General features: G+C 41.6%; 1 protein-coding gene across 1 annotated transcript in view; it reads left to right on the top strand.

The window, feature by feature from the left end:
* The window catches only part of LOC126455594 (esterase FE4-like), a 67,896-nt gene that overhangs the window by 24,278 nt on the left and 17,501 nt on the right, over positions 1 to 26,117 (top strand). The window contains exons 5-7 of the mRNA XM_050091349.1: positions 14,648 to 14,813; positions 18,784 to 18,962; positions 20,299 to 20,431. Coding sequence (XP_049947306.1) covers positions 14,648 to 14,813; positions 18,784 to 18,962; positions 20,299 to 20,431 — 478 coding nt within the window. The remainder of the gene's footprint in view (positions 1 to 14,647; positions 14,814 to 18,783; positions 18,963 to 20,298; positions 20,432 to 26,117) is intronic.

Genomic DNA, 26,117 nt, shown 5'->3' with positions numbered 1-26,117 from the left:
ACTTCTAAATCTGTACATTTGTAGCAAATCATGTGATATAAAATGATCAAGTATCCTGACATACACAGCCTTATCAAAAACTTCAGCAAACACTCATGGCATAGAAACAGGTCTAAAATTGTCTACATTATCCCTTTCTCCTTTTTTATAAAGCGGCTTTACTACTGAGTGCTTTAATCGTTTAGGAAACTGACCATTCCTAAAGGAAAAATTACAAATACGGCTAAATACAGGGGCAACATGTGCAGCACAGTACTTTAATATTCTGCTAGGCACTCCATCATGTCCATGAGAGTCAATCTCGCCTTTGTCTGTATCACAGAGGAGTATTTCAGACATCAACCTCGGAAACGCATTTTCCAAGAGTGTAATATGATACCCTGCAGAAACTAATTTTTTATGTAATTAGCCAGTAATGCTCACAAAATGATTGTTAAATACTGTACATATATCTGATTTATCAGTAACAGAAATATTTTTACTACGAACTGACTTTATATCGTCGACCTTGTGCTGCTGATGAGACAGTTCCTTCACAACTGAACATATGGTTTTGTTTTAATTTTATCCTGTGAATTAGCTATTCTATTTGCGTACCACATACTATTTGCCTTCCTAATAACATTTTTAAGCACCTTACAGTACCGTTTGTAATGGGCTACTGTAGCTTGATTGTGACCACTTGTAACGTTTTGATATAATACCCGCTTTGTTCTACATGATAGCCTTATCTCACTAGTCAGCCACCCAGGTTGCCTTTTACTGCTAGTGCCCCGTTAAGAACGGTCAAATGGAAAGCAACGCTCAAAGAGCATGAGGAATGTGTTGAAGAAAGCATTATATTTGTCATCTATGTTATCCGCGTTATAAACATCTTGCCACTCTTGTTCCTTGACGAGGTTTAAAAAACTCTTTGTCGCTGTTGGATTAACTTTCCTACACAGTTTGTAATTATATGTGACATCTGCTTGAGTACAAAAGCCTTTTAGTGTTAAAATTTGTGAATAATGGTCTCAAAGGCCATTCACCCTTTTACTAGCACAATGCCCATCTAGTAATGAAGAGTGAATAAAAATATTGTCTATGGCTGTGCTACTGTTCCTGTGCACCATAGTTGGAAAAAACTCAGTCTGCACCAGATCATATGAATTTAGGAGATCTACCAACATCCTTTTTCTTGCACCATCATATACAAAATTAATACTTGATTACCACATGTAACTAATTTCTGGTACTTCCTATAAAGTGAATCAAGAAGCCTCTCCAGCTTGAGCTGAAGTCAGAGTTAGGGGACCTATAAACAACAACAATTAGATGTTTAGTTTGACTAAATTCAACTGCTCCTGCACAACATTCAAACATCTCTTCACTGCAGTGCCGTGATACTTCTATGGACTCAAATCGAATACTGCTGTTTACGTACACGACCACCACCGCCCCCCCCCCCCCTCCCTAAGGAACTCGTTGAAAAGCAGACAGCTGATCTGTATCCTGGTAAAGGAAGCCTCTGAATTGTCAAATTATTTAAGTGATTCTCCAATATACCAATACTTTCAGAGTCAACATCTAGAAGCACTTCAGTAACTTTATCTCTAATACATCTTACATTCTGATGAAATATGCTAGTAAAATCATCAGAAGATCACAAAAAATTGTAAAAGTTTTAGAACAGATATCTGTGTGGTGCGGAAATTGGCAATTGACCCTAAATAATGAAAAATGTGAGGTCATCCACATGAGTGCTAAGAGGAATCCGTTAAACTTCGGTTACACGTCAAATCAGTCAAATCTGAAGGCCATAAATCTAGCTAAATAGCTAGGGATTACAATTACGAACAAATTAAATTGGAAAAACAAATGGAAGATGTTGTGAGAAAGGCAAACCAAAGAGACTACTACTCCACGCTTGCTCGTCCTCTTTTGGAGTACTGCTGCGCGGTGTGGGATCGTTACCAGATACGATTAACGGGGTACATTGAGACAGCTGAAGGAAGAGCAGCATGTTTTGTTTTATATCGAAATAGAGCAGAGAGTGTCACGGGCATGATACAGGATTTGAGGTGGACATGATTAAAGAAAGGGCGGTTTTCGTTGAAGCGGAATCTTGTCATTAAATTACCAATTTTCTCCTCCTAAATCGAAAATATTTCATTGACGCCGACCTACCTTGGGAGAAAGGATCATCAGAATAAAACAAGGGAAATCAGCGCTCGCATGGAAGATAGAGGTGTTTGTTTTATTTCCGCGCGCTGTTCAAGATTGGGGTAATTGAGAACTGAGAACTGTGAAGGTGGTTCGGTGAACCCTCTGCCAGGCACTTCAGAGGAATCTGCAGAGTACCCACGTAGATGCAGATGCAGGTGCAATTTTTTGATGTCCTCGCTTGTTTTTTGGTGATGCAACGATTGATGGTCCTCTCATTTTGCTCTTAACATAAAACGAGTTAGACGTATATAAGCGACTGTTTCCCACATACAGGACTAACTAACCAAGCACATACTAACGGTTCGGGTTTGTCGCTTTGCAGATGTACTGTACGGCGGCACGCAGTGGACATCCGTCCACCTGAAGGTGCAGTTTCGATGCGCAGGCTGTGGTCGTCACCAGCTGCCTGGCAGTTTCCGACCGCCTGTCGAATGTCACTCATTAAATGTCGTTGAATGTTAACCTTTTATCAATGGCGGGTCTGTAATCGTGTGGCAGCAGAGACAGCAAAGCTGTGCGCTACTTCGCTTTGCTGTCTGCTGTCGAGCGACTACAGACGCGCCTTTGATGAACGCTACCATTCGGATACACTAAACGAGCCATTCGACAGGCGCAAGGATACTGCCACGTGGTATCTGTCGCCAGAGTCACTGCACTGCAGCTGCGCTTTTATACTGTATTAATCGCATGGAGCGAGACGCGTGTTCTGAGCAACTTCCTTTCCAATATGAATACTCGTATTTTTTTCACAAAGGTGGATGTCCTGGCAGCATTTATATAGTGAACATTAGACACAGAAACGATTTTTATATTGGGAGCATATCTTTATCTTCCGTTCAAAAAGTGTTTAGCACTGTACAACACGAACCGAAGAATTGAGAGATGTGACAAAGCATTGGTTTTTAATAGCAAGACGAAAGCTTTTCTCCTGGCGCACTCCTTTCACTTCCTGTAAGAATAATTTCGGTCCAGTTAACTGCAAATGGAACGTGTAACTCATGGAAACGAATGAAAGAAATTAAACAATTTTATTTGTTTAATGCTGCTTGACTGTGTTGTTATAAATTCAAGTCGCTGAAGTACAGCAGGAAAGTTTTTCATGTAAAGAGGATACAGCTTTATTTAGCCCAATATTATTACGGTTTTCCGCGCTTTTCCCAAATCTTTCCAGAAGAATGCCAATGTAATTGCCACTATTAGGCCATGGGCGACATCTATCCCATTACGTGGTCACTGTTAAGACATGTAAAGTGAAGTAACTTGTAATATTGCATTTTTATTATTACTAATGTTGATAGAATTCTTATTATTATAATTACTGTCATTACTCTTGCTACTACCGTTACAATAATTATTGTAGTTGGTGCTGCATTTTTGTGGTGGTGTTCATTTCGTTCTGGAATTTCTTTATCCCAGTCTACGTTTTACCACGTTCTTTTGTTTTCTTTCAATAAGTAGTGTGTGTCTCATACTGTGTTCTATGACATTGTGTCACTAAAACAGATGTACAGTTGTAGAACGATCAGATAAATACACTCTGTTTTCTAGCAGCTACAATTTCTTGAAAATTTTCCGGATGCTATTAAAACGAATACTAAATCTGTATAACTAATACCAGATCTGGCGCAAAAGCTAAACAATGGTAAGCGGAAGCTAAAGATCTATTCCCTGTTTGGAATATAAACATGACAGAGTGTCATAGGTTGCGTGGATACTCTGAAAAATGGCCGCTGACGACAGCTAGCTAAAATTCACAGCACGATTTCTCTCTCTCTCCCTCTCCCTCTCTCCCTCTCCCTCTCTCTTTGGTAACGCTATTAGCAACAAAAATAGAGAAAAGAATTACTTAGATCTTTAAAATTCCTGTATTATTTTCAGTTATTGCCACTGACGCCTGGTGTGTAAGAGCACAAGAGCACGTGAACACCCTTATGTTCGACACCTTGCGAATTTATTTCTTATTTTGCTTGGAATGCTGTTAAACGTAAGACATACTGAAGTGCCAAAGAAACTGGTATAGGCATGAGTATTCAAATACACCGATAGATAAACAGGCATAATAGGGCGCTGCGGCCGGCAAGGCCTGTATAAGACAACATGTGTCTGGAGCAGTTGTTAGATCGTTTACTGCTGCTACCACGGCATTGAAGTGGGTTTGAACATGGTGCTATAGTCGGAGAACGAGCGATGGTATACAGCATCTCCGAGGTAGCGATGAAGTGGGGATTTTCCCTTACGACATTTATCAGAACATCAGGAATTCGGCAAAACATCAGATCTCCGACATCGCAGCGGCCGGAAAAAGATCCTGCGAGAAAGGGACCAACGACGACTTAAGAGAATCGTCCAACGTGACAGAACTCCAATCATTCCGCAAATTCCTGCAGACTTCAATGCTGGGCCATTAACAAAGCCTGCGAACCATTCAACAAAACATCGATATGAGTTTTTGGGGCGAAGGCTCACTCTTGTACCGTTGATGACTGCACGACACAAAGCTTTACACATCGCCTGGGCCCGTCAACACCGACATTGGACTGTTGATAACTGGAAACATGTTGCCTGGTCGGACGAGTCTCGTTTCAAATTGTATAGAGCGAATGAACGTGTAGAGGTATGGAGACAACTTCATGAATCCATGGACCTGCATGTCAGGCCCCTGATACGTCTAGATACGACTCTGACATGTTTAGATTAGATTAGAGTAGTTTTTCGTTCCATAGATCCGTGCTGAGGAGATCCTCGTGGATGTGGAACATGTCAATTAAAAAAAAAAGCTGAGGTAACAATACTAGTAGTATGAGTATATATATCATTTTTAAGCTGAAATAACAATACTAATGGTATGAGTATATACAATACATCGTAAGTTTCTATTAAAAAATTCGTAAATTAAGTAGAAGGAGTTGGCCACTAGTAAGTCTTTCAGACTCCTTTTAAACTGATCTTTATTTGTAAATAAATTTTTTTATGTGTGCTGGCAAATTATTGAAGATGAGTGTTCCTGAGTAGTGGACCCATTTTTGAACTAAAGTAAGTCGCTTGCACTGACACCCTTTGTTTCCTGTTAGCGAGGTATGACTTGAACCATTTTTCAGCACTGCCCGTGACACCATAGAATTCTAATTTATTTAAAAGTATGTTGTGGTTCACACAATCAAATGCCTTTGACAAATCACAGAAAATACGTGCTGCTTGTAATTTGTTATTTAATGAATTAAGTATATTTTCACTGTAGGTGTAAATAGCCTTCCCGGTATCAGAACCCTAGAGAAATCCAAACTGTGTTCTTGATAATATGTTATTTGTGATCAGATAGTTGAGAAGCTGCCTGTACATTACATTTTCTAAAATTTTTGAGAATGCTGGCAAAAGTGAAATCGCTGAGCAGTTTGATGGTATCTCTTTATACCCTTTCTTGAATAGAGGCTTAACATCTGCATATTTTAGCCAGTCAGGAAATGTCCCAGTTATAATTGATTGGTCACACAAGTAACTTAGAATTGTACTAAACTCACAAGAACATGCCTTAATTAACTTTGTTGGTATTTCATCGTAGCCATTAGAATGCTTTGTTTTTAAAGATTTTATTATGGAAGTTATTTCTTTTGGTGAAGTGAGTGACATATTCATGTAACTGAAGCTATTTTTAAAGGCTAGTTTCAGATATTCAAGGGCATGTGACGCGTACGTAAGCGACCTGTCTGATCATCTGTATCCATGGGTGTCCATTGTGCATTCCGACGGACTTGGGCAATTCCGGCAGGAAGTGCGATACCCCAGACGTCCAGAATTGCTACAGAGTGGCTCCAGGAACACTCTTCTGCATTTAAACACTTCCACTGGCCACCAAACACTCCAGACATTAACATTATTGGGCATATCAGAGATGCTTTGCAACTTGTTGTTCAGAGGAGATCTCCACCCGCTCGTACCCTTGGGGATTTACGGATAGTCCTGGAGGTTTTATGGTGTCAATTCCCCCTAGCACTACTTCAGACATTAGTCGAGTCCATGCCACGTCGGGTTGCATACTTCTGCGCGCTCGCGGGGGCCCTACACGATATTAGGCAGGTGTACCAGTTTCCTTGGCTCTTCATTGTAGACGCTGCGGTCTGAAACATACGGCACTCGAATCTGCCGTGCCACTGCTCCTGTAGACTCCGTGAAACTTGGAAAGAGGGTCGTGCGCCCTCCTTCAGATGTGTACGTTTGAAGGAGCTTTTGTGCATGGGCGACTCACAAGAACATCCACGGATCACACTGTACACATCTAGTGCTTGCCGCTTAACCAGAAGCTTACGTCAGTGCCACCAGGTGGTAGCACAATGCGGCAGATTTTTATCCCGTTCACTCGGTATAAATCCTGCAATCCTGCTAGATGATAGCACGCTTCTCAGATATGCTACTTCATTCACTATACAGTAACATTAGATCGGAGGTCAGTACACGTTAAAGTTGTACTGACTATAAACATATTTTGTGGGTTTCTGACTGAGTTATAGTATATTAGAGTATAAATTTTGTCGCACAGTAATCCATTTGAGGCGCTGAGAATCGTAAGGGCCTAAAGCACATCAGCGTTACTTATAGGAAGTGCCTGTGGTTGCATAAACTTGTTGATAAGCTCAACTGTTATACAGCAGATGATATTAATTTCACGTTCCCAAATGTATCTGCATGTAAAAATTTGTTAACACCCTGCATGTATACTCAAGAGTGGCGATTGGTTATTTCAGCAAGTGCCACACGGGTCAAGACTCGAGCCGCTCTAGTACAGACTGCAAGACTGTCACATGGAAAGAAATCACACACTGACGGTGACAACTGCATTTCTTCCCTTTCGTGTATAATCCGAAATGACAGTTACGCCTCGGTACGAATAATTAGTGTATAATGTGTGGTTCTGTATTACAACTTCTGCATAGCCTTTTCATACATCACAATTGCAAGTGGTAAACTACATATTGCACGAAGTTCCGCAATAAAAAAGAAATATTATCGGGGAGTGACGCAAACACACAAAGCTTTGTAGAGTTTCCGTCTTGCTCCACTACGGTACGTGGCTCCTCTGGACTCGATGTTCTTTCGAACATAGCCTCATCACTGAACAATAATCGCGAAAGGCAATTCTTTCCTTCTGTCTTCCAGCCCAGAATGAATTCACCAAAATTTACGCCTTATTATTTGATACCATTATGAAGAGTTTTGCAGTAAGTGAATCCTGAATGATTCAAAAAGAGAAGTACCCCGAAACACACCAGGAATTGTCTTAGGAATGGGCATTTCTCAGCTGGCACGACGAGTGCAACTCGGTGGACTACGTGTAAAATTCTGTTGATAACGCTGTACGTGTTGGATGAGCACCCGGGGATGACTTGAGTATGACGCTTTACACAAACAATCAGAAACTGCTGGTGCTAGCGTCGAACTCTTTAAGCTGAAGTAGGGCAGTAGCTAACTCTGGACGAAAACCAAGCTACACAGTTGTAACTGAATCACGCCTGGTGAAACGGAGAAGGTGAAACGCCTGTTGACGCAGTGCTATCGCCATGTGCAACCGACGGGCTTCAGTGTGTTAAAATTTTCCCAAGACATAGGCTTGTCAAATCAAATGAGCCTCTTTCAAACAGCCCGGTAGAATAATTTTCGTAAACATGACTTTTTTTTGGTGCAGAAGAATGCAGTATAATACCGTAATCCCACATTAAAAGTATAAATTCAAGGAAAAAATAACGTACGTCAAAACTTATTCTGTAGTACTAAAATCTGGATAAGAGACCAATTTTTAATATAGTTAAATCGAATTTTTATTTTTATGTCTAACATGTAATATTTTAGTGAGCACTGATTCCTTTGAAAGTTAACCGAAACCACGCTCAGCGCAGACGAAGTTAATGAGTATCGAGTGTGGTATACATGAGCTGTATACTAGTATTATAAGCGAGGTCTCACTTTCACAAATAACAGAAACCACCTCCTACTCTTAATCACACAACTGGCGAAGTCTATATCGTGATTGATATTCTTCCTCTTACGTAACGCCACAGCTATCGGCAAGTTATTTGTTCCATATGAAACAAAGAAACAAAAACTGTCCCAATAGGCCTTAAAGGCCCAACGGTACCGACCGGCCGTCGTGTCATCCTCTGACCTGAGGCGTCACCTGTTGCACATACGAAGAGGCATCTACATCTACATCTACATTTATACTCCGCAAGCCACCAACCGGTGTGTGGCGGAGGGCACTTTACGTGCCACTGTCGTAACCTCCCTTTTCTGTTCCAGTCGCGTATGGTTCGCGGGAAGAACGACTGTCTGAAAGCCTCCGTGCGCGCTCGAATCTCTTTAATTATACATTCGTGATCTCCTCGGGAGGTATAAGTAGGGGGAAGCAATATATTCGATACCTCATCCAGAAACGCATCCTTTCTAAACCCGGACAGAAAGCTACACCGCGATGCAGAGGGCCTCTCTTGCAGAGTCCGCCACCCGAGCCCGCCAAACATCTCCGCAACGCTATCACGGTTACCAAATAACCCTGTGACGAAACGCGCCGCTCTTCTTTGGCTCTTCTCTATCTCCTCCGTCAACCCGATATGGTACAGATCCCACACTGTTGAGCAGTACTCAAGTATAGGTCGAACGAGTGTTTTGTAAGCCACCTCCTTTGTTGATGGACTACTTTTTCTAAGGACTCTCCCAATGAATCTTAACCTGGTACCCGCCTTACCAACAATTAATTTTATATGATCATTCCACTTCAAATCGTTCCGCACGCATACTCCCAGATATTTTACAGAAGTAACTGCTACGTTTGTTCCGCTATCAAATAATCATACAATAAAGGATCCTTCTTTCTATGTATTCGCAATACATTACATTTGTCTATGTTAAGGGTCAGTTGCCACTCCCTCCACCAAGTGCCTATCCGCTGCAGATCTTCCTGCATTTCGCTACAATTTTCTAACGCTGCAACTTCTCTGTGTACTACAGCATCATCCGCGAAAAGCCGCATGGAACTTCCGACACTATCTATTAGGTCATTTATATATATTGTGAAAAGCAATGGTCTCATAACACTCCCCTGTGGCACGCCAGAGGTTACTTTAACGTCTGTAGACGTCTCCCCATTGATAACAACATGCTGTGTTCTGTTTGCTAAAAACTCTTCAATCCAGCCACACAGCTGATTTGATATTCCGTAGGCTCTTACTTTGTTTATCAGGCGACAGTGCGGAACTGTATCGAACGCCTTCTGGAAGTCAAGAAAAATAGCATCTACCTGGGAGCTTGTATCTAATATTTTCTGGGTCTCATGAACAAATAACGCGAGTTGGGTCTCACACGATCGCTGTTTCCGGAATCCATATTGATTCCTACAGAGTAGATTCTGGGTTTCCAAAAACGACATGATACTCGAGCAAAAAACATGTTCTAAAATTCTACAACAGATCGACGTCAGAGATATAGGTCTATAGTTTTGCGCATCTGCTCGACGATCCTTCTTGAAGACTGGGACTACCTGTGCTCTTTTCCAATCATTTGGAACCTTCCTTTCCTCTAGAGACTTGCGGTACACGGTTGTCAGAAGGGGGGCAAGTTCTTTCGCGTACTGTGTGTAGAAACGAATTGGTATCCCGTCAGGTCCAATGGACTTTCCTCTGTTGAGTGATTCCATTTGCTTTTCTATTCCTTGGACACTTATTTCGATGTCAGCCATTTTTTCGTTTGTGCGAGGATTTAGAGAAGGAACTGCAGTGCGGTCTTCCTCTGTGAAACAGCTTTGGAAAAAGGTGTTTAGTATTTCAGCTTTACGCGTGTCATCCTCTGTTTCAATGCCATCATCATCCCGGAGTGTCTGGATATGCTGTTTTGAGCCACTTACTGATTTAACGTAAGACCAGAACTTCCTAGGATTTTCTGTTAAGTCGGTACATAGAATTTTACTTTCGAATTCACTGAACGCTTCACGCATAGCCCTCCTTACGCTAACTTTGACATCGTTTAGGTTCTGTTTGTCTGAGAGGTTTTGCCTGCGTTTAAACTTGGAGTGAAGCTCTCTTTGCTTTCGCAGTAGCTTCCTAACTTTGTTGTTGAACCACGGTGGGTTTTCCCCGTCCCTCACAGTTTTACTCGGCACGTACCTGTCTAAAACGCATTTTACAATTGCCTTAAACTTTTTCCATAAACACTCAACATTGTCAGTGTCGGAACAGAAATTTTCGTTTTGATCTGTTAGGTAGTCTAAAATCTGCCTTCCATTACTCTTGCTAAACAGATAAACCTTCCCCCCTTTTTTTATATTCCTATTAACTTCCATATTCAGGGATGCTGCAACGGCCTTATGATCACTGATTCCCTGTTCTGCACTTACAGAGTCGAAAAGTTCGGGTCTGTTTGTTATCAGTAGGTCCAAGATGTTATCTCCACGATCGGTTCTCTGTTTAATTGCTCGAGGTAATTTTCAGATAGTGCACTCAGTATAATGTCACTCTATGCTCTGTCCCTACCACCCGTCCTAAACATCTGAGTGTACCAGTCTATATCTGGTAAATTGAAATCTCCACCTAAGACTATAATATGCTGAGAAAATTTATGTGCAATGTATTCCAAATTTTCTCTCAGTTGTTCTGCAACTAATGCTGCTGAGTCGGGAGGTCGGTAAAAGGAGCCAATTATTAACCTAGCTCCGTTGTTGAGTGTAACCTCCACCCATAATATTTCACAGAAAGTATCCACTTCTACTACACTACAGGATAAACTACTACTAAAGGTACGTTTACACTGCGATTTGTATCAGCACATGTATGAGATACATGTATATGCGACTTTGCGACATGTATCGCGACTTGTATGAGTTGACAAGTATCAACTTCATACATGTATGAGCGTGCGTTTACACTGTGCGATAGCTTCCGACGACAATTTGGAAGATTTCACATTTTTATGTGCTGATACACTTGCTCTTTTGGAAGATGATAGGAAGAAAAGGCGGAGGAAGCGTAGATGGTGGCACAGAGAGTTTCTCGCGAATTAACGCTAGAGGATGGCGCATATTTTAGAAATTATGTTAGGATGAGTGTGGAGGATTTCCGCGGTTTGTTATCACTTGTGGCTCCTCTTGTGTCCAAAACCAACACAAACTTTCGGGAAGCGATTCCAGCAGAGGATCAGTTGGCAGTAACACTGGGGATTCCTCGTAAAACGAAGATTTCATGACAAAACATTTGCATTGTCGCGCGATTGCTAATGCCAACGTCTCACACACGATTGTCGGCATCCGTTGTCAACATTATCACGCGAGGCCGCCGGAATAATAGCAAAACATTGATATACGTGCCAGATGCATGAAAAAATTATATAATGTATTACATACTCTGATATATATATAAAACTTCTACCTTCACTTCTTGGGATAAAACTTGCACAATGGCCTCGCAAACACGAAGAATAGTGTTGCATATGGCACTTTTTGATATTCTATGCAGATACATTAACGTCGAAACGACAGTCGGCACCTTCAAAACTCAAACAGCCGCCAAAGAGCCTGGTACTACACATGCGCTAATCGTCGAAATAAGCGTCAGTCGACAAGACGACAGGAAATGATAGTACTGCGCATGCGCGAGTTCAAATGTCGCTCATACATGTCGCGTATATGGCCAAAAAGCGATATACAAAATGTATACGCGACATGTATGAGCTCGAGGGTCTGCATACAAGTTCCGTGAATTTTTGTATGAGGTGATGTATCGCGACATGTCAAATTGACATGTCGCTCATACATGTCGCGATACATGTATCCCAGTGTAAACGTACCTTGACAGCGACAAACACGCCACCACCGGTTGCATGCAATCTATCCTTTCCAAACACCGTCTGTGCCTTTGTAAAAATGTCGCAGAATTTATCTCTGGCTTCAACCAGCTTTCTGTACCTATAACGATTTCGGCTTCGGTGCTTTCTATCAGCGCTTGAAGTTCCGGTACTTTACCAACGCAGCTTCGACAGTTTACAATTACAATACCGATTGCTGCTTGGTCCCCGCATGACCTGACTTTGCCCTGCACCCGTTGAGGCTGTTGCCCTTTCTGTACTTGCCCAAGGCCATCTAACCTAAAAAACCACCCAGTCCACGCCACACAACCCCTGATACCCGTGTAGCCGCTTGCTGCGTGTAGTGGACTCCTGACCTTTCCAGCGGAACCCGAAACCCGTGGTCAGTACACCACTCTCCCGGCCGCTGTCAGTTTTCGTGACCGGTGCCCCTACTCCTCAATAAAGTAACTCCTCAACTGGCCCCACTAGGCCTCAGTTATCCTCAAAAGGGCTGAGTGCACGCCAACTGCTAACTGCACTTGGCAGAATAGTACGATGACCCATCCAGGTGCTAGCTAAGGCTAACAGCGCTGAACTTCGGTGACTGGACGGGAACCGGTGTTACCAATGCGTCAGGGCCGTAATTTGTTCCACATGCAAGATTTATGTAATGTTACATGTTTAAGTGCAGATCGTCCAGTGCGTTCATCTATGTTGCGATTCACACAGGACAGACCGAGCACGGCGGCACTGTGATAAGGCACTGGACTGGCATCTAGGAGGAATTATGTTCTGGTCCCAGTCCGGATATAATTGTTTTGTTAAAGTCGATTGAGGTGAATGCTTATATGGTTTATTTGAAAAGGCCCCTGCCGTTTCTCTACCCGATACAATCCCTTTCCCATTATGTTGCCCTTCTTTTATATCTTGTCGTCGTCTGATCATTCCTTCCTCTTTCGCACGAATCAGGATAAAACAGACTTATAAAGATTTTTAATACCTTTAGATATATTATGTTGGTGAGAAATCGTCCGAAACAAATCATATTACAGCGGCTACGAAACTAGTTTTTCCATTTGAATGGAATACTCTCAACACGACTGCCCTACAAAGTGTATGAGTAGATACGTTCGGTAGATCTGTCTGATATTTGAGTTATGTTACTGTGCAACGAAAAATGAAATATTCCATCGACACGGACACCGTTTGTGTCTAACGTCAAGAGATTTTCACCGTGCACTTGGACCGCTCAGTTGACTGGTAAGAGAGCGGAGCAGGAGAAAGTATTTTTTTGTTGTTGCTATATTATAATTACCGACTAATCTCACGTCAAGCGTTCAAAAAGAATAATCTAGTAGGACAGATAAACAGTTTCTTGTTATTTAGCACAAATAATTAGTTGTACAATTGCATATCAGACACAAATATCTATTACAAGTTATTCAAAATACTGTCGAGGGATCGGTACAAAAATTAGACAAACAAAATACCATGACACATCAACGATGATTACAAATACATTTAGTGTTATGCCACGTGAAATAAATTGGAATTTCAACATACATTATGCGTCATCAACAATTGTACAGAGTCAAAAACTGGCTAACCGTGATCCACAAGAAGAGCATTTTGAAATTGTGTAATTATAGGACGTAAAAACGATTTTTGTGTTTTGTGATATTGATACTTACGAAACTGTTAATAAAATGCAGACATTTCCATTATGTCCAATTCTAACTTATTTCTTCGATCTGCATCTACATCTACATTTATACATCGCAAACCACCCAGCGGTGTGTGGCGGAGGGCACTTTACATGCCACTGTCATTACCTCCCTTTCCTGTTCCAGTTGCGTATGGTTCGCGGGAAGAACGACTGTCTGAAAGCCTCCGTGCGCGCTCGAATCTCTCTAATTTTACATTCGTGATCTCCTCGGGAGGTATAAGTAGGCGGAAGCAATATATTCGATACCTCACCCAGAAACGCATCCTCTCGAAACCTGGACAGCAAGCTACACCGCGATGCAGAGTGCCGCTCTTGCAGAGTCTGCCACTTAAGTTTGCTAAACATCTCCGTAACGCTATCACCCTTACCAAATAACCCTGTGACGAAACCCGCCGCTCTTCTTTGGATCTTCTCTATCTCCTCTGTCAACCCGACCTGGTACGGATCCCACACTGATGAGCAATACTCAAGTATAGGTCGAACGAATGTTTTGTAAGCCACCTCCTTTGTTGATGGACTACATTTTCTAAGGACTCTCCCAATGAATCTCAACCTGGCACCCACCTTACCAACAATTAATTTTATATGATCATTCCACTTCAAATCATTCCATACATATACTCCCATATATTTTACAGAAGTAACTGCTTCTAGTGTTTGTTCCGCTATCATATCATCATACAATAAAGAATCCTTCTTTCTATATATTCGCAATACACTACATTTGTCTATGTTAAGGGTCAGTTGTCACTGCCTGCACCAAGTGCCAATCCGCTGCAAATCTTCCTGCATTTCGCCGCGGTTGGCTACAACTTCTTTATGCATTTATAGTTACATTAGTTTGCTACGTATGTGAGTGGAATAGTAACAACGTGCGCTTTGATTCTGTGACAGGACCGACTGAGCTTATTCACGTGTGTTTGGGCGCCCAGCGTCGAACCGGAACACGAGTCGGCCTTCCTGACGGAGGAGCCGTGGAAGCTGGTGGCCGAGGGTCGCTACAACCTCGTCCCCTACATGTCCGGCGTCACCGACCTGGAGCAGCTCGCGCAGACCCAACGTAAGGAACAGCGGAGCAGAAAAATAACGGCTTCGAATGTCTTAAGAGCTAGTGCAAGATACGGCAATTCTAGGTTATCTGTTCTTAAAGTATGTTGTAGATAGTTCGTAACGTAATTAGAAATAACTTCGTACAGACAATCTGCAGCGAATATGCTTTGGTTCAATATGGATTCTCCTATTTTTTAAAAAAAGGACTTCTAATAATATACAGTGACTAGCCAGTCTTGCTATTATAAGCATAGAGACAGCAGGTATGTTTTACACTGAATGAAGCGAAAAATATTTGACTCATGGTTGTTAAACTAGTACTGAAGCGTTATGTGACATTCTCATTAAGAGCTATCAATAGCACACTGCCTGGCTATTGCTAAGAAACAACCTGCACTTGCTAATGAACAACAGCCAATTGCTAAGGAACAGTCGACAAGTGCTACCGAATACCCGACCAATGATAGTAAAAGGATATGTAGAAGGCGTGACGTGTTAACTGCAGTGAAGCCTGTGCAGGAGCTCTCTGTATACGTTCTACCATCCGTGCAGCACGGTGGATCTCGAAGGTTTTTCTGGAACTGTTAGTGTGATATTACGCGGTGATTAAATCAGGCTGGTTTATCTTCTCGGAAGCCTGTTAAGTGTAACCAACTTCAATCATACCATCGTCGAGAAAGAAATAGTTCGTTAGTGCTGGGAGAACGTTGGTTGGGGTTAGCGGTAGTGAATCTCCGACGAATCTCGCTGTACTGTGAGAAGTGATTCTGCTCACCAGTTAGGGCGGAGAGAGAGGGTCACACATTACGCACCACAGAATGTTCATGAATGTCTTGAATATTTGGTCTAGATGTTATGATGTGGGCAGGCATTGTGTACAGTGGCCGAACACCGCTACACATCTTTGCACGAGGTACGGATACAGCACAGCGGTAATGCTAGGGGATTATACTCGATCACGTCCTTCTGTTTACGGGTGTGGTATGTCTCGAATTTCTGTTTATGGACGACAATTCCCGCTCACACAGGGCCACTGAGATGTCGGACTCACTGCAAAGCGAAGATATTGAACGTGTGGAATGGCCTACTTACCCCTCGGACCTAAACCCTGGGGATGCTCTTGGCAGACGCGTTTCTCAACGAACATCTCCTCCCCATACAAGAACTGCAAACCGCCTTGAGAAATGAGTGGGACAGTATCCTCCAAGCACTTCTCAAAAGCTTTGGATCCAGAACTAATAAAAGCTGCAAAAGGTGCAGTAGTGCTCGAGGAGGGCATATTCCTCACCGAGAGTCGGAAATCGACGATTATGTTGGGGTCTGACCTGTGTGAAACATAAAAGTTATTTGTGTCTATTATCCTGCTTTACAAAGTGGTGAAATCTCTACCACTTTTCATCATACGTATACCACTCTACCTCTATTACGTATGTACTGTTTTTCACGTCGTCCATCATTCCGTGTGGTTATTCCTGCCCAACGATGTCTTTGATGCATATCTATTGTCAAGCAGTGGAATAATTTAGTGCGTTACGAGAAGAATTCTTGTAAATGGAGATGTGTTATTTAACTGTTGTTTTTCCGGTGCGCCTGTTCTCAGAACTTCCAGTGATGTATGCAGTACGATAAAATCACATCTCATAAAACTTTGGCCTTTTTTTACTGAAATTTCAAATAATAAGAAGTCTGCAAATATGGCCAGATACAACAGTCTATTAAACGAAGCTTTAAATTAATATGGCGATCCCAATTATATTGATGACAATAGCAACTTAAAACCAAAAGTTTTGGTGCCCTTTATCAAAGAGTGATTTCGAGGAAGATGAAAAGCAAGGGGGCAATGTTGAGAGTGCAGCGGGAATTTCAATGTTAAAAGCAGGGAACAGGTTGATAGGTGGAAAGAATACATGAATACCTCTACCAGGAAGTGGACTTGTTCGATGACATGATGGAAGAAGAAATGGGAATCGATATCGAATGCATGGGCGGTCTAGTATAAGGATAAGAATTTATCCGATCTGTGAAAGACTTAAGAATTTCTAAAATCATTGGGAGAAGTGACAACCAAACGATTATTCAAGATGTTGTGTAGAATCTATGACTCGGATACTTATCATAAGTGTTTCGGAAAAATATCAAATAAGATAGCAAGATCAAATACGTACGAGAACTGTAGCACAGCTTAACAGTTCATGTACCAAAGTTGCTGATAACACTAATACACGGAAGAATGGAAAAGAAGATAGAGGAGCTGTTAAATGACGATCAGTTTGTAATTCAGAACCACGAATGCACTAGAGGCAATTCTGACGTTCCGCTTGATAACGGAAGCAAGACTGAAGAAAAGTCAAGACACGTTCATAGGATTTGACGACCTAGAAAAAGCGTTTCACAATGTAAAATGGCCCAATACGTTCGAAATTCTGAGAAAAAAGGAGTATAATGCGGAGAAAGACAATATGAACAAGAACCAAGAGGCAACAATAAGAATGGAAGACTAAGAACGAAGTGCGTGGATTAAAAACTTCGTAAGATAGTGATGCAGCCTGTCGTCCCTATTGAAGGAAATAAAATAAAGGTTCTAGAAGGGGATTGAAATTCATCGTTAAAGGACATCAGTGGTAAGATTCGTTGATAACATTGCTATCCTCAGCAAAAGTGAAGAAGTATTACAGTACTTGCTGAATGGAATGAACAGGGTGATGGCTACAGAATACTTATTGAGAGTAAACCCAAGAATGACGAAAGTAATTGGAAGTAGCGAAAATGATGAACTTCAACCAAGAGTGAGGACCACGAAGTAGATGAAGAAATTCTGCTATCTCGGAAGCAAAATAACACATGCCGGACAAAACAAGTAGGGCATGAAAAACCGACTAGCGCAGGTAAAGGGTGCTGTTCTGGCAATAAAAATAGGCCTTAATTTGAGGAATAATTACTTAGAATGTACGTTTAGAGCACATCGTTGTGTGGTAGAGAACCATGGACAGAGAGAAAACCGGAAAAAAGAAAATCGCAGTTCCTGAGATCTGGTGCACTAGAAGGATGTTGAAAATTAGGTGGACTTATAAGGAATGAGGAAGCTCTCCGGACAATAGACGAAGGAATGCACCTGTGGAAAACACTAGCAAGAAGACGCGAAAGAATGATAAGACATATGTTAAAATATCGTTGAGTAACTTGAGTGGAACTAGCAGGATCTGTAAAGGGTAAAAACTTTATAGGAGGCTGTATGTCGGAATATATCCAACAAATTCCAGGAATTCGTTGAAGGCCGGAAATGATAAAAAAATAAATAAATATATAAAAATTTGGAAGAAAGCATCTGTCCTGGCTTCGTTGGTGGTGTATGCACATCTCTATTCCGTGGGAAAACCTCCGGTGTTACTGTTCTGAAAACATAAGTGGAACCATGAGTGACAGTAGAAGTTTTAGTCATGCCCGGAGGCGACCTCAGCCAGCCTAACGCTTAAGGCGACCTGTATTATCAGGAAATCCGGGTGCGTTTCCCCGTCTGGCACAAATTTTCAAGTGTCTCAACATATCATAAGAACAGGAATTCGAAACTAGTTAAGCTCTTTCTCTGTCTTCTTTGCTTGATGACTCCGACGTCTGATATTGGAAAGAAACACATTAACAATAAATTTTTTCTATTCGTCCTGATGCTACGTTTCTTCGTGTGTCCCAAAGATCCTTTAATTTTTGAGGTGGAGTGTCATGTAAGGAAACAAAGAGTAACTGTGAGATTCGTTACGAACAAAACCCTGGAGTAAATATGAGGACAAGAAGTTACATCAGTTTTCAACTGATTCTAATCCATTGTTAGAGAATGCACACAATGAAAGCGAGAGAAGGCTTAGAAAAATAAGATTATTTGGGCTCGTGAAGTGGTACAGTATTTGTCATGCATTGCTGTAAGTTTCTGCCAGTTCAGAACTTTGTGCTCTTTCAATAATAAATGCGGCTTTGTTTGACTACAGCGGGCGGAGTGTTGTCCACACAGGAGCAAGTGGACAACCTGAACGCGAACTTTGAGGAGACAGTGGCCTGCGACATCCGCCTGCCGACGAGGCCGGAGCAGCTGGGCGCTGCGAGCCTCGTCAGGCAGTTCTACTTCGACAGCGCCATCACGCTACAGAACAACTACACCACCGCCTTGGTGAGTCACGCCCACTGAGCCCTCCACGCTGCACACAACACTGTCATATCTCATCCTGAAGCACAGTATTCAAAACGCAGCATGCACATCTGCACATATGTTCTGACATGACGAATATTTGAAAAAGCAAGCCAGTTGAATACTCGTTTCGCCACAAAAATGTGTCATTGGCTATAATCAGTCCTAATATCAAACACCAATATTAACTGATATAGACACCTCTAATTGATTATAAAATATGGTAATATACTTTCTCTAGTCAACTTACTTTGAGTCAAGAGGAACAAAAAAGATACGTGAAATACAAAAAAATAACGTAATTGTTTTGACGCTAGTCATCATCATCTTGATTCATCGAATTGTGTGCATTTATCTGCCACAGATGTTACTTTTAAATGCGTATTGGGACTGAAACTTCGTGAAAATGTCCATGACATGCTATACTGGATATTAAAAATGTGTCAAATATTTTGAGATGTGGCAGTAACCATGATGACAAGGGAAAAAGTCCAATAAACATTGGCTCTAAAACGGATACTTTAAAAGCTATGAGCACTTGCTCATCTTTGATGGTGCGAAACACGTATCTTCTACAGCAAGATCTTCGTTTTCCGTGCTTTAGGATGAGGTAGTATGGGTCACAATTAGAATGAAATGTCCAGTAAACATGGGATGCAAAACACATACCTTAAAAACTGTGAGTACTTGATCAATGGAAGATAAGTGCTTCCTGGTAGTGAAAATGAAGGTGTCCATAGCCCTAAGGGAATGCATTTTAGAGCTCATGTTTACTTAAAAAAATTTTCTTGTCATAGTCCATATTATCTCTTTCCAAAATAAGGAAAGCAAAGAGCTTTCATTAGAAGAGATGTGTTTCATAGTACAGAACTTGAATTGCTCATAGTTCTTAAGGTATGCGTTTTAGAACCCATGTTTGTTGGACTTTTTTTCTTGTTTCAATAGTTATTACCACCTCTCAAACTATCGGATACTTTTTTTAATACTCTGTATATCTTAGTACACTGTAAAATCATCAAAAATGTTATGGATCTAGAGTTTAAAATAATAAATTTGCTTTCAGTAGGAAAAATTCAGTAATATTATTATTCCAGGCACACGAAACTGCCAGTTATTGGCTCTTCATCTGTAAAAATGCAGCCGTATTTCAGGAACTGACTTTTTCATAACTTTTATTGTAATGTGATATTTTTCTCCTATTTCAATAAATTTCGGATAATATTAAACTAAATCAGCATTTTCCTCTAAGCTGTAGCCACGTCATTGCCCCAGATATATTTTTTTACGACAATATTAACCCGCTCGTTGTGCTTTCCAGTTTGACTCGCACCTCTTTTTTGTGGAGGGAGTGGACACAGTCATCAGGAGTATGGCTCGCTACTCCCCGCTGCCCGTCTACTACTACCAGTTTGCCTACAATGGACCCATAAGTCAGTTCCCTGGCGGACCAGGTAAATCTCCTGTATTTCATTTACTTGCTTATTTAATGAATAAATATTGTTCATAACATAAATGTCCAAAACTTTCAGTAGGTTAACGTATTGCTTCATCTCATGGATAAAATAGTAATAATAAATAGCCTATTTAATTTCAAATTACATGTACTGCTCTTGCTGGCTAAGGAATACTAGCACTGACTTTTGAGATTTTTGCCCCCCCCCCCCTTTAGTATTTAATTCACTGTAAAAAACCCATGAAATTAAAACAAAAAATATTCTACAAGGGATATGAAGGCGGAAAAGGGAGAAAAGGAAGAGTACAAGATTGTATCGAATTTTTTTGAAGCCAAAGGACAAGAATAGGTCTAAGACCTTTGTACTGACACATGTGGAACGCAGAAACACTTGCGTTGGTTTCTTCAGTCAAAAGTGGCACTCTTTCAAATAGCCTCTTGATAGAACCAAGAAAAGCAATGAAAAAACACTGAAGCCATAGTACAATCAAAATTAAAATAATTATTAAGTAATCGAGGGTAGTATATTGTAAAGAGGTAATTATTCGATCTGCTAGAGAGCATTCAGGCAGACGCCACAAAAGGGTTGTGTTCCGTACAGAATATAGGAAGTTTCGCGTGCGGTACAAACGCTTCCTCTGAAATTGAGTGAGAACCAGAGCATCAGCAGGCAGTCTCCAGTCAGTGCATAACGCCGTGGGTCAGTAACTCAGACACAGCGACGAGTGGCATGTCGATTAACAAGAAGTATTTGTGCCCCATTTACTGCGTGATTAAGTGTACTCTTTTTTTCCTTAGTTCTTGTATGTAGCTTCCGATCATTGTGGTACAGGGGGGTCTTGAATTGCATCGGACAGCAGACTGTATAGGACAAAAGCCGTGTCTACTCTATAGCCCTAGTGGAAGCACCGAAAGCTCCACCGCGGTGTGAATTGCGGATAAGCAACACCGTGCGACCTTTAATCAGGACAACAGTGATTTTTTTCAATACGCAAACCTAACTTTGAAGTGTTGTGTTTTGCTTGCAGGAAAGTAACATTCCATTTTAGTATACCTAAAGATACAACTGATATTATTATCTGTACTGTATGCCGTGACAAATACTAACGGTAGGAACGAGAACTACCGCAGCGGTACGTTCGGGTTGCATCGGAAAAAACAATTTCAGGCTGTACCAGGCAAAATAGATAGCATGAAAACTTGAGCATTACTGTTTTGTTTTTAACAGGCAGACACGGAGAACTCATGACGTAAAAGGGATGAAAATAACACGAAGACAGTCGTAGAAGAAGAAGCAGCCTTACTGAAATGACAATCAGTGAAACGAGTAAGAAATATTCAGGTCCACGAAGTATATTCGTTGATAGATTTAAGGCTATATGGGAAGACAAAGAGGTGACCATAAACTCCGTTTTCCACAAACATTCACTGTACAACGAATGAAATCTTCGAAGTAGACTGAATTCAGTGTCACTTTTGCGAGGGTTGGATCCATGACAATTGTGCCCTTATAGAGCGGAACAGTGTTTACTATACGTGTGATAAAAGTTTCACTAAAGGTTAAACCAATACTCTGAATGTGGCTTGTTCTGTTCAAAATATTACCTTAATCATGTTATCAGCGGTTTGTGTTTATTTGAGTCTACTTACTTTCGATGTGGAAATTTGTACTAATATGTTTTACTTGCACTTCCTTTAGTTTAATGCATATAACAGTTAAGAGACCGATCAAAAATTATTTAAAAGAGAAATTACTTTTTACTTGTTACAATGGCGTGTCAAATGCAAAAAAATGGTTCAAATGGCTCTGAACACTACGGGACTTAACTTCTGAGGTCATCAGTCCCCTAGAACTTAAAACTACCTAAACCTAACTAACCTAAGGACATCACACACATCCATGCCTGAGGCAGGATTCGAACCTGCGACCGTAGCGGCCGCGCGGTTCCAGACTGTAGCGCCTAGAACCGCTCGGCCACACCGGCAGGCTGTCAAATGCAACCCTCCAAAATATCAATGAACCTGTATTGTTATGACATTGAGCTTTATAATTCTATTAAGTGGCTCATCATAGTATTAGTGTGAAGAATGAGTCAGGACAACATATGGAAAAATTCTAAAAACCGTATGTTTGGGTACTATCCAAGATTCCGCGGTCCGAAAATATCAACAATCTTTTCTTGTGATGAAATGTGTAAGAAAGGGGACATACATGGAAATTCTGCCTTCATACAACTATTTCCCGGGGTATGTGATTCTGTTGATTCGACGTTACACAGTTTAGTGAAGAAATTTCATACTTGACCCGGCTACGTCAAAGAAGTTTAGGAAACCTAGACTGAACTAAACGGGTCAGGAGCGGCCTAGGAAAGGGATGTTTTCGCAAAAGTAAAGAAAAAAGTACACATTCATTATCTTGTTGCACTAAAAACGCAATTTCCTCAAAAAAAATGTGTAGTATCATTTCGATACTTCGTCGAAGTTATATAAAAATCATCTTTCTGTTATTCATAAACAATTTTCGCATGTATCGGTAATAACAGGAACCTCTTGCCTTTGATCATGATGAAGAACTTTCTATTGTTTACAAAATGACAACAATAATTATGTGGGACACTACAACCCGGATGAAAAGGGGTTGTGATAAAAGCTGTTCGTCTCCATAGGGGACAGACATCCAGTGACACTAAACTCGACCCTCCTGCCCCATCCTCAGGGGGTGGGAGGGGGTCATCTTTGAAATCTTCAATAGGAGCCGCCAATATCGTGATGGATGGTGCTGTAATCGACACCAGTCAAAATGGGTTACAAACAGTTGAAAAGTGATAGGGAAATATTCTGTATGTTAACATCATCAGTGATACATTTTGTACCATTCAAATAAGTCTGTGATACACGACAGCGAACATACTTCACAGTTACTGGTCAGCCTCTCTCTGTAGGTGCGACACCTCTACGTGCAAAGTTCCATTATGTCGAGCGCGACTGTGGCCTCACCGCGAATGTCGGACAATGTAACGGCGGTGGGGAACTGTCCCGGTTCTCTTCGCTGCAAACATTCGCACCGCAAACATCTCTTCCTAGGTGTGCAACGATGCTGACGACTGCAGAAAGGGTAGATATCATTGTTTTGTACTTTGCTTCAAACGGTCATGTAGGAGAAGCTCGTCGGCGATGTGCGAACTTATTGCCTGAGAGGAATATTCCTTCTGCAACGACATTTCGCAGTATTATCCAACGGTTTACTGCAACTGGAAGTGTTCAACCCACACTAAGAATTTTCCCACGGTCTGCAACAAACGAAAATGCCGCAGTGGATGTTTTAGCTGTAACTGATGCATATCTTCACATTAGTTAGTGGCAAATCACGCAAGGTGCTGAAATTTCACGACGAAGTGTCCTGAGCGTACTGAATGAACACATGGGGGTGACTTCCAAAGGCACTTGCACGTTTGCAATCTGATACAACAAGAACTAGCAACCAATAATGAGTTGATTCAGAGGTACTTCTCTCTAATGAAGTAACGTTTGGGAATCGTGATCACGTGAATCGCCATTATATGCGTTATTGAGCAGTGGAGTATCCCCACTGGTTAAGGAAAGTCGAGCTTCAGCGCCCCAGGAGCGTCAATGCTTGGTGCAGCGCGTTTGGCCCATACTTCACAGATGGCAATGTGAGTGGTCGAATGTACGGCTCCAAATTTTTTCCTGTGCGGGACGCTAAAAGAGAATGTTACATGGGTGTAATAACAGCCGTACAAATGTGTGGCAGTGAGTTATCACCGAATGGGCAAACACTAGCGGAGAGATACTTGAAAGGTATGATTGTCATTCAGATACGTACTGCAACAGACGGGCACAGTTCGGAACATTTGCTTCAGTAAAACATGAAGATTTGTGAGTGGCAAGGGGACACACTGAAAACAAACACTCTAATGGCGAGAATCAGACGGACTCACCTAAAACAAGCACCCCGATAGTGTGAGGCAGAGAGACTCACTTAAAAGAAGCATTACGATAGTGAGAGGCAGAGGGACTCACTTAAAATAAGCGACCCGATGGTGAGAGGCAAGGGGACTCCCCTAAAACAGGCAGCCCAATGGTGAAAGGCAAGGGGACTCACCTGAAACAAGCACCTTGATGGTGGGAGGCATGGGGACTCACATTAAAAAGGCACCCGAGAGGGAACTGAAAACTACTACGTCCACGTCGTTGTTCCTACGTAACGCTAAACGTAGTTGTTACTGCATCGATAAACGCCAATGGACAGTTTTAACCGCTCTTCACTTTAGTACTATCTGCGAAGGTAATTACGCAAATAATGAATTCTTCTCTGCACTTCTGAATACCCACACGGCTGATAATTACCGACCACAAGAATATCCTAACTGGATAACTAACAACCATAGCCGGCCGGAGTGGCCAAGCGGTTCTAGGCGCTACAGTCTGGAACCGCGCGACCGCTACGATCGCAGGTTCGAATCCTGCCTCGGGCATGGATGTGTGTGATGTCCTTAGGTTAGTTAGGTTTAAGTAGTTCTAAGTTCTAGGGGACTAATGACCACAGCAGTTAAGTCCCATAGTGCTCAGAGCCATTTGAACCATTTTGAACAACCATACTTACCATCTAAAACACGTAACAATAAATACGGCAAGAAAAGCAATAATGACAATCTCTTCTGATGCGATAGGCAATGACAGTATCAGTATAACCATGATTAAGAATGTTGCCGATATCTTAGTGCCTGTCTTAACTGACATATTTAATTTCAACGGAATATACTCCACTGCATGGAAAAGAAGCATAATACGACCCATCCCTAAGATCGAAAACCAGCAACTGCCTAGTGATTACCAACCAATTAGCATACTGCCTGATGTTTCCAAATCACTTGAATATATTGTTCATGATCAAATCACTGAACACCTGCATGTATTCAGCCTATACGACAAATTTCAATACGGTTTCCGTAAACATCACAGCAAATACACTGCTCTAATTAAAGTAACCGATGACCTTAAATATGCCATCAACAGCCGAAAGGCAACAATATTGACGCTACTAGACTTCAGAAATGCTTTTGACACTGTAAACTTTGACATATTGCTCAGGAAAATGCTGCAGCTTAATTTCTCAGAGAGTGCGTTGAGATGGTTTGAAAGCTATAGCAATGTGTTGTCTGCATAAATGAAAAATCTTCCTGGAAACATGCCTCCTCGGGAGTGCCACAAGGATCAGTCTTAGGACCACTTTTGTTTTCTTTATATGTCAACGATATTTCGTCGGTTCTGTCCTCCTGTAAATATCATTTCTATGCCGACGACCTCCAGCTCTACCTAAGCGTCAGACCTGAAGATGTAAACACTGCAATCGCTCAGTTGAATGATGATCTGCCTTTAGCAGTGTCATGGGCGAAAAACCTGGAGCTTAAACTAAATGCAAAAAAGACACAAGTAATCTTAATAGCCCATGGATGGTATTCCAATACCATATCAGAAAACAGTTAAGAACTTGGGTGTAACTTTGGATGAGCATCTCAACTGGGCAGAGAATACAGTCGCAGTGTGCCGGAAGACGTCCGTTTGTCTCTATTGTCTCAAAAAATTTCGGAACGTATTTCCACAAGACTTGAAACGTCAGCTCTTGCAAGCACTCCTTCTACCGAACCTCCACTATTGTGATG

Source organism: Schistocerca serialis, chromosome 2, assembly GCF_023864345.2.
Source record: "Schistocerca serialis cubense isolate TAMUIC-IGC-003099 chromosome 2, iqSchSeri2.2, whole genome shotgun sequence".
Lineage (NCBI taxonomy): Eukaryota > Metazoa > Arthropoda > Insecta > Orthoptera > Acrididae > Schistocerca > Schistocerca serialis.
This window is presented reverse-complemented; position numbering and strand designations above follow the sequence as displayed.